This window comes from Patiria miniata, unplaced genomic scaffold, assembly GCF_015706575.1.
Source record: "Patiria miniata isolate m_02_andy unplaced genomic scaffold, ASM1570657v1 HiC_scaffold_25, whole genome shotgun sequence".
In the NCBI taxonomy this organism is placed as follows: domain Eukaryota; kingdom Metazoa; phylum Echinodermata; class Asteroidea; order Valvatida; family Asterinidae; genus Patiria; species Patiria miniata.
Genome location: NW_024037064.1, coordinates 7,430,548 through 7,442,570, shown reverse-complemented (window position 1 = coordinate 7,442,570; position 12,023 = coordinate 7,430,548). Strand labels below are relative to the sequence as shown.

Here is a 12,023-nt window from a genome sequence, read left to right as displayed (position 1 = left end):
CCGACTTGTCCCGAGTCGAGTTGTCTCAACGGTCGACTTGTCTGACATTCCTATCTAGCCACCAATTTATTTGATTCTTTCAAGAGAGTAAAGCATTTTCTAGTAAATATAAATTCTTATATGTTTTCCCAGGAAAAAGCACAGCATATTATCGTTCCTCATACATTACATTGTCACGAAGTGACGAAGTGATAAACAACGTTCCAAAATTTGAGTCCAAATATATTGGAAGTGGATATTTTGCCGGAGGTAATGACGGCAAACTAACGTTTACTAAAGGTTTGCCGGCGGCAATCCATATCAACAGAGGGCGCTGTACTCTTTAAGATAGGGCTGAATTATAAGATGTACTAAATTCCCACCAAAAGTTGTGCAGCACGTTTGGTGTAGTGGTTAAGCAAAAGCTTTGGTAAGCGGGATGACTCGAGTTCGACCCCGATCCCCGTCATATTTTTAAGTTTTTTTTCTCATCCCCAAATAAATAAGAATATTCTTCTTTTATTATTTTAACATGTCTCAAACATTTTATTGCAGAGTCGAGTATTACATTTTCTTTTTCAGATTTGTGGCTCTGGAGGATTTTTTTTAAAAGGGAAATAAAGTCCGAAATTATAAAATGGTCTGAATCCCATCTTGTGAATACAAGGTTACAACGATAATATTGGCATGGAGCCAGACTAAAATTTGTCACCGGAAAATGTTGGCATGGAGCCAGACTAAAATTTGTCACCCGAAAAAGTACAAAAAAACAGTAACTGCGCATGTTCAGTGCATATCCGGCAAACTAACGTTTACTAAAGGTTTGCCGTCTCCGGCAAAATATCCACTGCCTAAATTTAATTGCACAAATGAATGGCGTTTACTTACCGTGCGCAATAACACTCCGAAAATTAATGAATTTGGTAGTGACAATCGTTTCAGCGACACTGGCGACTTTCAGTGATATCCTGCATCAGCACCTACGTGCAGAACTGGCATTCTCGTTGAAGTTATCAGTCAAAAAATCGGCAAATTTCGTCAAAATATATCAAAGTTTTCGCCACTGTCCCATCGCAGACTTCTGGCATTAAACCTTTTTACTCCGAAATGGTTTCCAACTACACTAACAAAAATGAAGTGCGAAACCCCTAAATTCAGCTTGACCCAAACGAAAACGTTCATACTTTAGCTAAATTTCTTACAGAAACTGCATTTTCTGACATTTAAGTTACATTCAACATGAAAGTACCATTAAAAGTTAATATTTTGTTAACGCGTATGGATATTACTCGAGTTATCCGTATTTTTCCAACATGGCTGAATTTCAATGGTACCCAAAGACGCTTCCCATTACTTTTACGCAATGGGCAGAATTCAAGATACCAGCTACACTTTTTCAAGGTCAAAGGTTAGACACTTCCTGGTGACCTTAAAAACAAAACAAAGTCAACTCAAAAGCTGATTCATCGCGATATTTTTATATTCACAACAAACACATGCACAATGTAGGTGGTGCTATATGTGTTTGCTGGCCAGAGTATTTCTGTACAAGTCTTGTTAATCAGTTACTTCTGTTCTGGTTCTGGAATTGGATTCGAGAACGTTCACGATCGATATGAAACCCGCGTGGGCGGAGCTAGCTTGTAACGGGAGGGGGCGGAGGGGTAATGTTTGTTGAGTGGGGTAATGTTCGACTTGAGTGGATCCAAAATTATTCAAACTAATTTTCAGGTTGTAATTTTTCATCCAACATTTACAAAATAACTTTTTCTAACTTCCTTCCTCAGCTTTTAAAAATGGTTTATATGGAAGTTAATAAAAAAAACCTTCTAGGTATACCCGCCCCAACGCACACCCCCCCCCCCCCCCCCCCCCCCCCCCAAGCGACAAAATCAGCAGCTATAGTGTAATCATGGAGGAATGGTGTAATCCTCTTCATTCAGTAAAAATTAATCCGTTTAAAAATAAATTCCCCATTCACAGTATTTCAAGTTCAATTGACTAATTATTGTTTTGTATCATCTGAAAGTTTCAAATGCCTAACTACGGTAAGATTATAGGGCGCCCTCTCTCAGATTTAAATATCCAACTATTTTAAACTGAAAAAAAAAACCCGGCCAATATCAAGAACATAAAGTGCAGAAACACCCCGTATCCTGAAAAGGAAGTTTGCAGCAAAAGCAAATGCTGTGCATTCCCTTTAATAGCTTGTTGACTTTGTTGATATACAACAAATATTTCTTGAGTAATTGGCCCGAACGACGAGTGTGTAAAAATGCGTTACTGGCCATAAGTGACCTAGTACCTGTAGAGGGCGCACATCCAAAACTATGGTTTGATTTTCAGATTGCACGTTGTTCACCCTGAAGACACGCGAATGTTTTGGATATATTTAATCAAACTGCTTGACCATTCTTCGTGATATTAATTAGGAAGCCTCTTTCAAATATCACAGTTAAGTAACAAACGCTATTTCAATTCGAAACAACAGAAGTTAGTATTGAGTTATTGGCCCCATAACGAGATACTGTTGTTGAAGTATCAGTATTTTCGAGCTGAATTATTATTTGGGATATATTTATCTTTGGGCATCACAATACTTCTTGATATTTATAAGACGTCTTTGAAACATCAAAAACAATCAGTAGACAAGCTTGGAATTTCATACAACAGATATTTCATGAGTTATTGATCCCACAACGATTGTTATGTTCATAAATATTTTACACCCATGACAGGCCAAAAGTGGCCTATAGAGGGCGCACATCCTAAATATATGGTTGCATTTTACTTGTTCCCTTCATATTGTAGGCCAACATTGTACATTTCACACTGTCTTCAGTGAAGGCACGCTATTGTTTTGGATGTATAAACTTAAAATTGTTTGACAATTTTCATGGTTTTAGGAAGCTAAGCCTCTTCAAAACATCACACAGCTAATCAAAAACGTCACTTCAATTCAATAAAACAGATTATTTCTTGACATGTCCGCACAAGGAGTGTTCTTTTGTTGAATTAAATGTGATCTCGCGCTAAGAGCACGCCGTTGTATTCCCGGCAAAATCTCGATTTACAGGCATGCCCTTATTCTCCGGTGTATGAAAGCATTTTGAGGGCCGTGAACGTCAGATTGTATTAGTGTGAAATGTGGATGAAATTAGGCCCTAAAATGGCGCAGTGCAGTGCCCGTCTAAAATGTGCATGTTCGGGAAGCGCAAATTGCTTTGCCACCAGTGGCGTCGCCAGGGGGGGGGGGGGGGGGGGGGGGGGGGGGGGGGGGGGGGGGGGGGGGGGGGGGGGGGGGGGGGCACGTACCCCCCCCCTGGAAAACCTAGTGCCCCCCCCCCGAGTGCCCCCCCCCCATCAAATGCTGGTGCCCCCCTATCCTCTGCAAAATTCTGCGCGTTGTTAAAATCATTACCTCAAAAATAGCAATTTCTTGAGATATCTTCAGATCGAATTTAGCATCAAATGTGGCACCATTTTGCATCTAGTCCATCCTCCGTATGCGAAAATTTTCCAATGGCACCCCCTCCCCTTAGACCCTTCCCTCAGGACGGCGATCCGTATCCACCTAAGTGCCCCCTAAGTGCCCCCCCCCCCTCAAATGCTGCCCCCCCCCCCCCCCCCGTGCCCCCCAGACTGAAAAGTCTGGTGACGCCACTGTTTGCCACTGGTATTGGTTGCTTGCTTGCAGAGTTTTTGAGAACTGCTCGTGCAAACAACGCAGGCGATTCATTCAAAGGTGTTGTTTTCAAAGGTTGAATGCACACTCACGTCAAAGTTTGTGCCAAGTTTGAAGTTTGAAGTTGTTTGGGCGAGTGGTTCTCGACGAGTGGTTCTGCAAAAATAGCGCAGATATTCACCCTTACTGGACAATGGTATCGCCATGTAGTAAGGTTGCTCAGTCGACCGCCTACTAAAAATAATGTGCCCGTGCAGCCACCACGAACTTGTGCATACGGAAACATGGCATGCAGTGCTATTCACCCGTACTGGACAATGGTATCGCCCCACAATGCACGCGCGCGTGCCCGCGTCCTTTTTGCATTGTTTGTATCATATTGAGCGGGCGGCAATTGAGCGTACGTAGTTCCATAACCATACGCACAATGCGCAACGCGCGCAGGCGCCAGTTGTGGGGCCTTATGACGTCACTGATGGTAAATTAACATCACAATGATATCAAATATTCAAAAAACATGGTTTTAACAACACTGAAATTATTATTACGTGTGGTGATAATGCAGTCATGCACATGGTTAGAACAAATTATGCGTGCGGACTGAACTACAAAGGAAAACATCTTAGGAAAAATTGGGAGTAATTCATAAGATGTCGGCGGCGACTGCCACAGCGCACGCCATTGCAGTCAATACAAGGAGAAGGTATATGTTTTTCGTTTATTTCTTTACAGCTGAGGTTTTTTTTAGGCCTTTCTATACAAGGCGAACCATTCTTCAAAAACAATCGGCAAAATGACAAACGGTCCTCACCTAGAAAAAAAACCGGCACAATAAATGTCAATTTAAATGTTTAAATTTTAAAAGGAGAAGAACATTGGCCAACAAAAGCGAGATGAAAAGTCTTCCACTGGCATTTATTTAGAACTTTAAATTGCTGTGTGGCCTCTGGAAGTATACTTCACTGCGCGTGGGGTGTTAAATGAGACACAAATCTTGAGACATAATTCTTGAGACAAAGGCCTATGTAAGACGTAATGAAGAGCGACTATACACTGTACAAAACTCAGGTACTGTAATGTCATACAGTATTCCTGTGTAGAAAAGTTGATAGAGACAGTACATTATAGTGTTACAAGGGCACCGTTGTTACTCATTACTTTCTCATGCCAATCGACACAACATTTGGTGTTATTTCTGACAGGGTTTTGGGGGACGTTAACCCAGACTGGCGTCACGATGTCAGTAACTACGCCACAGATTTCACCAAGAAACCCATGGCAAGCCAAGCGGGTCGGGTCAGTCTACCCATCCCGGACAATCGCAAGAATAACCCCCATCCCGCTCACCTTGCGCACTTGAGAAGACTCTCAAATGAGGTAAAGAGCGGACAAATTCTATTTTACTCCTGCTCATCAAGCCCATTGCCAAGACCATTGCCAAGACTCGATGTTGTCATTTCAGCGCAACGGACATATTGACCAACAAACACTGCAAAGTGCCTTGATCAAGGACGCACGCACCTCGAACCCTGTTTGTCGGGCCAGTAACATTATTTAGGCAACCTTTCCCTGGGGATTACAGATATTTCCAAGTTCGGCATTACTTTCGTTGACCATCGAGTAGGGCGAAACATTTAAAACACAAGTACCCATTTTACCCCTGGCTGCGTGAAGCAATTACTGCGAAGTATCTTGCCCAAGGACATACGCACCTCAAACCCTGCTCCTCATGTCTGTTAACATTCCAAAGACCACCTCGGCTCCCTGCAGAGATGCACACCAGGACACAACTGACGTTGCCATTTCGTTTAATGCAACATGCGATAACAAAACAAAGCGATTGAAACACAGCCATCTTTGCCCTCACAGCTGCCCGTATCTTTGGCTTGAGAAGCAATTAATGCAAATTGTCTTGCTCAAGGACACATGGACCATGACCCACATGGAGGACTCAAAACCCAACTTCGCAGAATGACGTATTACTCACAAAATCTTCAACTCAAATGATGCATATCATGAAATGGTATACAAATATTGAGTGGCTCAGCGTGGAATGGGAGGAATATTATCGCAAGGTAAAATCTGGACTTTTTCCATTTCAGGAGGCGAAGCCGAGTGAAATGGAAAAGTCCAGATTTTACAGAGCGATGATATCCTCCCATTTCACAATTTAAAGCCACTCAATATTTGTTTTATATAACTGACATATAGATCCTTGTCATTTGATATTTGAACTTTTATTTCAATACAAACCTGGAGGAAAATGTATTTCTCTCTTCCAAACCACCCCTTCACGAAAATGTTTGAACCCAGATCTGTAGCGCTGGCTCTTTGGAACAATACGCGCTACGCGCAGCGCTGAACGCGTACACCAGCATGCATTTGCACACAAATGGCGCGTCATGATCCTAACTGTTGAATAGTATACAAATATTGAATGCTTCGAGTGGTGTTGTATACAAATATAACATGGTTTGAGGGTGGACAGTCGATATTCGCTCCCCGAGGTATTGGAAGTTGACAAACTAGTTCCCGAGGCGAAGCCGAGGGAACTAGTTTGTCAACTTCCAATACCGAGGGGAGCTAATATCGACTGTCAACCCCCCAAAAAACATGTTATATTTGTTTTACTATACCTCGTTCATATTCAGTTGCGAACCGCGCACACCAGCATGCATTTGCACAAAAATACCGCGCCGTAGAAATAGTACTTTGGTTGCTATGCGCATAGTACTTTGGCCGTGCACAGAAAGATAGCAAAATTAGAAAGTAACATGTGACTCGCTCTCGGCCAATCAAGACACAGAATCTGTGGGTGAGGTGTTATAATATTTCCCATTCCCCATGGGCGGATAGTACTTTTTGAGGCTCGGCATGAATGGGAGCAATAACGAATGCCACTTCCACCAATCAAATGACAAGGATCTGTGTCGGTTACATAATAGTAAATGTGTGTTGGGTAATATCAAATATTGGGATATGATTTGTTGTTCCACAAAAGCCCGTGTGCACAGTCAAGACAGTCATCGCACAGTCTGACGATGAGGGCGCCACACATACCATGACCTCTTCCATGAGGACACATTATCCAATCAGGGAGGGTCACGCGCGCATGGTCAGATCGACGCGCTTTGGGTGTAATCCTTCAAAGAAGGTGGCCGCATGTGGCATTGGTGAGTACACATTCATTACAATACACTGAGCTGGCGAATGTCAAATTGGCACTGAAACCAAGGGCCATACATGGTACTGTCTTTTGTTGAGAGGATTAAATTAAGGAGAATACACGACAAAATGTGGATTCGTAATTCGTAAATTAAGAATCCATACTTGCGAGTGTAAAGGGGCCGGGTTATTTTGACCATCTCTCAGCCGGGGGGGGGGGGGGAGGGGGCGGATTCGGCCCCCCCCCCAAGATCTCGGCCATCGAGTGACGAAAAATTTTGAAACTCGATACATGCATAGAGCAACTCTTCCTTGACATACTCAAGAAATTTCATGACTATAGGTCAAAGGGTTTTGGAATTATGGCTAATTAATTATTCATATGTATGAATGGCAATTCTGCTCTGTGTACACGACGTATATGCGAAAATTCAGTTTTCACGGCGCGTAGCGCCGGAAAATTTTTCGCTACGCGGCAACCCGTGGTCCGATTTTTATGTTTTTGGTATCAAAAGATGCGCAAAGCTCGAGGCTCAAAAGTCATAACAGCTCGGGTCGCGAAATTTTTTTTTTAGAGGCTATCACGGAAAATGTTGAGGGGGGGGGGGCGGATTCCGCCCCCCGGCCCTTTTAGGGTTAAACCATTGCGTCAACAGAAGTATCGGAAAGAATGTTGCAACCTGACGCCACTTTTTTCTTCATATATCATCACAATGTAGGTCATTCGTTGCAAAAAATGATGATAAGACATGAATCTGGGACTGAGAAATGTTTCCAAATTTATTAGGAAATGCTTGAAATGACTCTCCATAGAATTCGTACACAATGTCGTCAGGTTGCAACATTTCTCCCTGGCTTGTTTAGCGTGTGTATCGCCACCACCGTACAACCAAGTCATTTTGTGTACATAGGCTCCTTACGTCAAAATGGATAGTTCAGACGACGATTTCTTTCTGACCAAAAGTAGAGAATCTGACAGTGAAGATGCAATTTTCGGAAAGCAAATTTTCACGCAGACGGTCCTATTCAGGCTCATTATGGAGAACAATTGTCTGAGGTGTTCAAAGTGTGGATTCGTAATTCCGAATCCACACTTTACTAAAGATTGGTCGTTCCGATCCACACTCTGTGACCAGTGTAAGAGATTCATAGATCTGAATCCACACTTTTAACAATATTGTGACGTCATAGCAATGGTTTTAAGAAAAAGTCCTCAGTTCATACAATGGCTTAGCATTAAGAGCGTGGGTTTCAATACTAATTTGAAATGTGTCTATAGACATGAAATGTTAACCTATTTTGCTCTTCTCCGTATCGAAACTGATGATCGAGGCTCTCCTTGTATTCACATGAACAGCTATGAAGACCTTTTTCATGCTGCCACCATTTTAGTCATGTTCCCATGTATCCAATAACAATACTGAATTGTAATGTTTTTCTGCAAAACAGGAATCAGACTATTTTTCCTTCCAACCTCGTTTTGGTTACGATGATTTAAATGGGAAAAAATCAAATTGGCCGCCGACAACATCATAATGGTGATAATGATAATCGTCAAACAACTTATGAAATTATGATACTATGACGTAATAAGACAGCGCGATGAATGTAGGCCTCAATGTCTCTATCGTTACGATGACTTGACAGTCAAAACCAATGAATTAACAAAAAAGCACAAGTAAAGAAGAAATCAAAAGAATATTGCAACATTCACTTTCCATTATGTTTTCCCCCTTTTTCTGAAGTGCCGAGTACCCCGGAGCCCGAGCTGGAAACAGAACGACTTTTGCCGGCATGCTACAAGGTACCCGACCAATCCAATAATAAATGAAAAGGAGCGATTTAACTGGGCCACTGATACAATTTCGCTGTGCATTATGGGAACAAGGTGACACCTATGTGCACACATTTGGGGGTATTTTTTTGCGAGCATAACGATAACTACGAGACGCGATATGTTTCACGCGGTACTGCCAGCAACTCGTAGCTACGGGGGGGGGGGGGGTCCGCCCCCATGAAAAATATGGGTAGAAATATTTTTACAATAATGTCGGTGATAAGTTGAAAAGTTAATCGTCGAAGCGAACGCATGGTGGCGCTCTATAATCAAAATATGCCTGCATGTCTATGGCCTGCATGCAGTTCGTGTGATACACAGTATATCAACGTCTTCACCCATCACCACAATAATTCTCAAGTAGGATATTGTGTCGCATTTTGTTTATAACAGAAAGCTGCGTTTTTACTTCATCGTATGTTCACGCTATGGTCAAATTAAAGGCCTAATAATAACAAGCAATACGCGATGTTGCGTATAGGCCTTGTATTAAATGGGGACAAATAGAAAGAAAAATATACACACATTAAAACGAGAGCTGACTCCACAGTAAATTTTACTGACAAAATGAAACTAGAAACATATATCAATGTTCATGTCATATTTTGTTGTCAACAGCATACTACAATGATGACAACGTCAAGTCCGTTTTCTTATGTGCCACGTCGAAGAAAAATCGTCCCTCATATACAAGGTATCATAGCTATAGGCCTATACTATAAGTGCGAAACAATTTTGGGAGAAAATAATCCAAGAATTTTTTACAACTTCCCATAGAATTTGCGGCAGGTTAATATTTACTTCTTTCTCTTTAATAAACACAAGGCGTAAACATTTTACATTAAATTTGCAATTGGTCGTGAAACCTAAATTGGTGATGCGTTGCTGCCGTGGCGAATTACCTCTAAATTCATCCAGCTCTAAACAATCCCTTGTTGAGTTTATACCAGTCGTGTAGTTTACGACCCCATTTCATATAAGAAAACGAAAAGACAGTGTGTTTTGGGGCTTAATATCTAAACATTTGGCGATGTTACAAGCTGGATAAGTCACTTGATGTGTTTGGAAGCTGAAACACCATGTCGAATATTGCTTAATTTTGTGGAAAGTGGGCAGGGTTTCGATTTATGAAGGGAGCATTAAAGATGTCCTAAACTACACGAAGGCTGAGTTTACCTCAATGTTACAAAGTTAAGACAAACATTAATTCGGCGCGATATGCTGATTTTATATTTAGTTTAATGCCTAGAGTGAACCCCTTTAAAATACGCTAAAAAAACAGTGACGTTTTTCTGACAAACTGGTGGCTGGATATGTAAATGGATGTAACACAAGTTTATTCGAATTTGGTATTTTTGAAGAAACTCTCAAATACTCACTTTGAATTTTCCACGTGCACCACGTTAGAGAATACTTGTTTGATTTTGAGCCCAATTTCTTGACACCACGTTTTTCTCTTAATTTCGGGCTAAATTTCATGACACTAAATTTGTTTACAAGCTGGGGTTCACTAACGGCAAGCATTGTTATCGTGCCAGCATTTAACTGAATGAATTTAATTTGAAGAGGTTTTGCAACACTGTATGAGGAAAATCGGGGGAAACTATTAAAGTTCGCCATGTAAAGGAAGTTCAAGCTACGCATATTGCTGTTTTTGTTTACCTTTTTAGACGAAGGTTTCACACTGAGCGAGCCCCAACCGGGCGATTCCATCCAGGTCGGCAAAAGTTCCCTCCCGCGTCGACCAAGAAGACGACATGTTGAAAGTGCCCCACAGACAACACTCCAGGTAACACAAACCTCCGTGCACAATTACCCCCTCAATTGGTCAAAAACAGAGACTTGAAGGACCGTATATGGCGCAAATATGTTGATGAAGTGACGCAACGTTTGCATTAAAAACCCAGTTGGTTCTAGTCGTATATTAAGCGAGAACACTGATGGTAGGGCGGGTACCAATCGTACCGCCGGCCTGGTGCTCGTTGTTCAGTAAGGCTTTATAGATAGTGAAAATCATGCGGAACCAGTGAAGTGTAAGCGTTCCTTATGTAATGCAAATTCTTTTAAAAATTTGAAATTAGATTGAAACAGTTTAATTTGTTTCTGTTAAACTTTTTTATGACATAAATAACTGTTTGACAACCATATAAAGAAAAATGTGTTCAACCTCGTTTCGAGCAGGCTGTGGTGGGAGCGTTCTGCTCGACACCATGGGGACGAATTTGCGTTTTTTTTCCCGCCCAATTTTGAGCACCGCATGTTTATAGAACCATCGAAAAAGAGAGGGCGCTCTTGCATTAATTCGAGAGCGGGGCTTCAGAGGGAGGGGGAGGGGTGAAACTAAGGTTATCATGAGATGGTGTATCAGTAAGAATCATTTAAGAAAATTTAAAAGACTAAAAGTTTTTTTATTCTGTGTTTAGGTGCGTCATTTCGATGGGGGTGCACCGCCAGATAACACGCGTACTATCACTGGACGCAAGAAGCGATATATTCCCAACATTAAACTCCTTGGAAACGCTACACTGCCGACTTGGATGACCGCTTCCTTCTAAAAGCTTTTTGACAAAAAAAAAACACACAAAACTTGTCTCTTTTTTAATTTTTGTTTCAAACAGTTCCAACGTTTTTCAATTAATTGTTTAGCAACATGTCACTAAGTCAATCAAGAGTGTGCTCTTCGAATGACATAAGATAGAATTTAATTTTTTTTTTCAGAAACAGTATTCATTGATGAAAAAGCGTACTAAAAAGAAGCTGTTGAAAGTTTTCACATAATAAATTTATTCCAACATAAATCCAATTAAATCGCTAAACATGTACTTGGCTTTTTAAATTTATTTTTCATTTTAAAGAACATATGATTTTTGCCAGATACCATTATTGTCTTAGGAAAGATTCAACTTTGATCGGCAGGGCTTTTACTTTTGTGCCCAAATCAGACCACAACTGTTACAAGTTTCCTAATTAAAAAATTTGACAAGCGAAACTGCCACTAAAATGCGTTGTTGTTGTTGTGGTTGTGGTTGTTGTTGTGGTTGTGGTAGTTGTGGTGTTGTGGTCACGGTGGTTGTGGTTGTTGCGGTTGTTGCGGTTGTTGCGGCTGTTGTGGCTTTTGTTGTGGATGTGGTGGTTGTGGTGGTTGTGGCTGTTGTGGCGGTTGTGACGGTTGTGTGGTTGTGGATGTGGTTGTGGTGATGGTTGTGGCTGTTGTGGCGGTTGTGGCGGTTGTGGCTGTTGTGGCTGTTGTGGTTGTCGTGGTTGTCGTGGTTGTTGTTGTTGTTGTTGTTGTGGTTATTGTGTATGTTTATTGTGGTTGTTGTGGTTGTTGTCATATCAGACTGCCTTTGCGCCATT

The 12,023-nt window shown here is 41.5% G+C and overlaps 2 protein-coding genes across 13 annotated transcripts in view; one reads left to right on the top strand and one right to left on the bottom strand.

Moving 5' to 3' along the window:
* The window catches only part of LOC119733277 (rho guanine nucleotide exchange factor 11-like), a 98,460-nt gene extending 97,211 nt beyond the window's left edge, over positions 1–1,249 (bottom strand). For 4 of the 12 annotated variants that reach the window (XM_038206864.1, XM_038206868.1, XM_038206872.1 and 1 more), the window contains exon 1: positions 868–1,244. The gene's annotated coding sequence lies outside the window, so the exon portion shown is untranslated. Of the gene's footprint in view, positions 1–867 lie in introns of all 12 variants that reach the window. The other 8 variants (XM_038206867.1, XM_038206869.1, XM_038206865.1 and 5 more) reach the window with 5 other exon arrangements.
* A 2,929-nt stretch (positions 1,250–4,178) lies between these two features.
* On the top strand, positions 4,179–11,655 carry LOC119733456. The gene is made up of 7 exons (XM_038207017.1): positions 4,179–4,367; positions 4,867–5,041; positions 6,666–6,837; positions 8,575–8,633; positions 9,285–9,360; positions 10,337–10,455; positions 11,090–11,655. The coding sequence occupies exons 1-7, from the start codon at positions 4,315–4,317 to the stop codon at positions 11,219–11,221; spliced, it is 786 nt and encodes a 261-aa protein (XP_038062945.1). The 5' UTR covers positions 4,179–4,314; the 3' UTR covers positions 11,222–11,655.
* Positions 11,656–12,023: the final 368 nt, after the last annotated feature.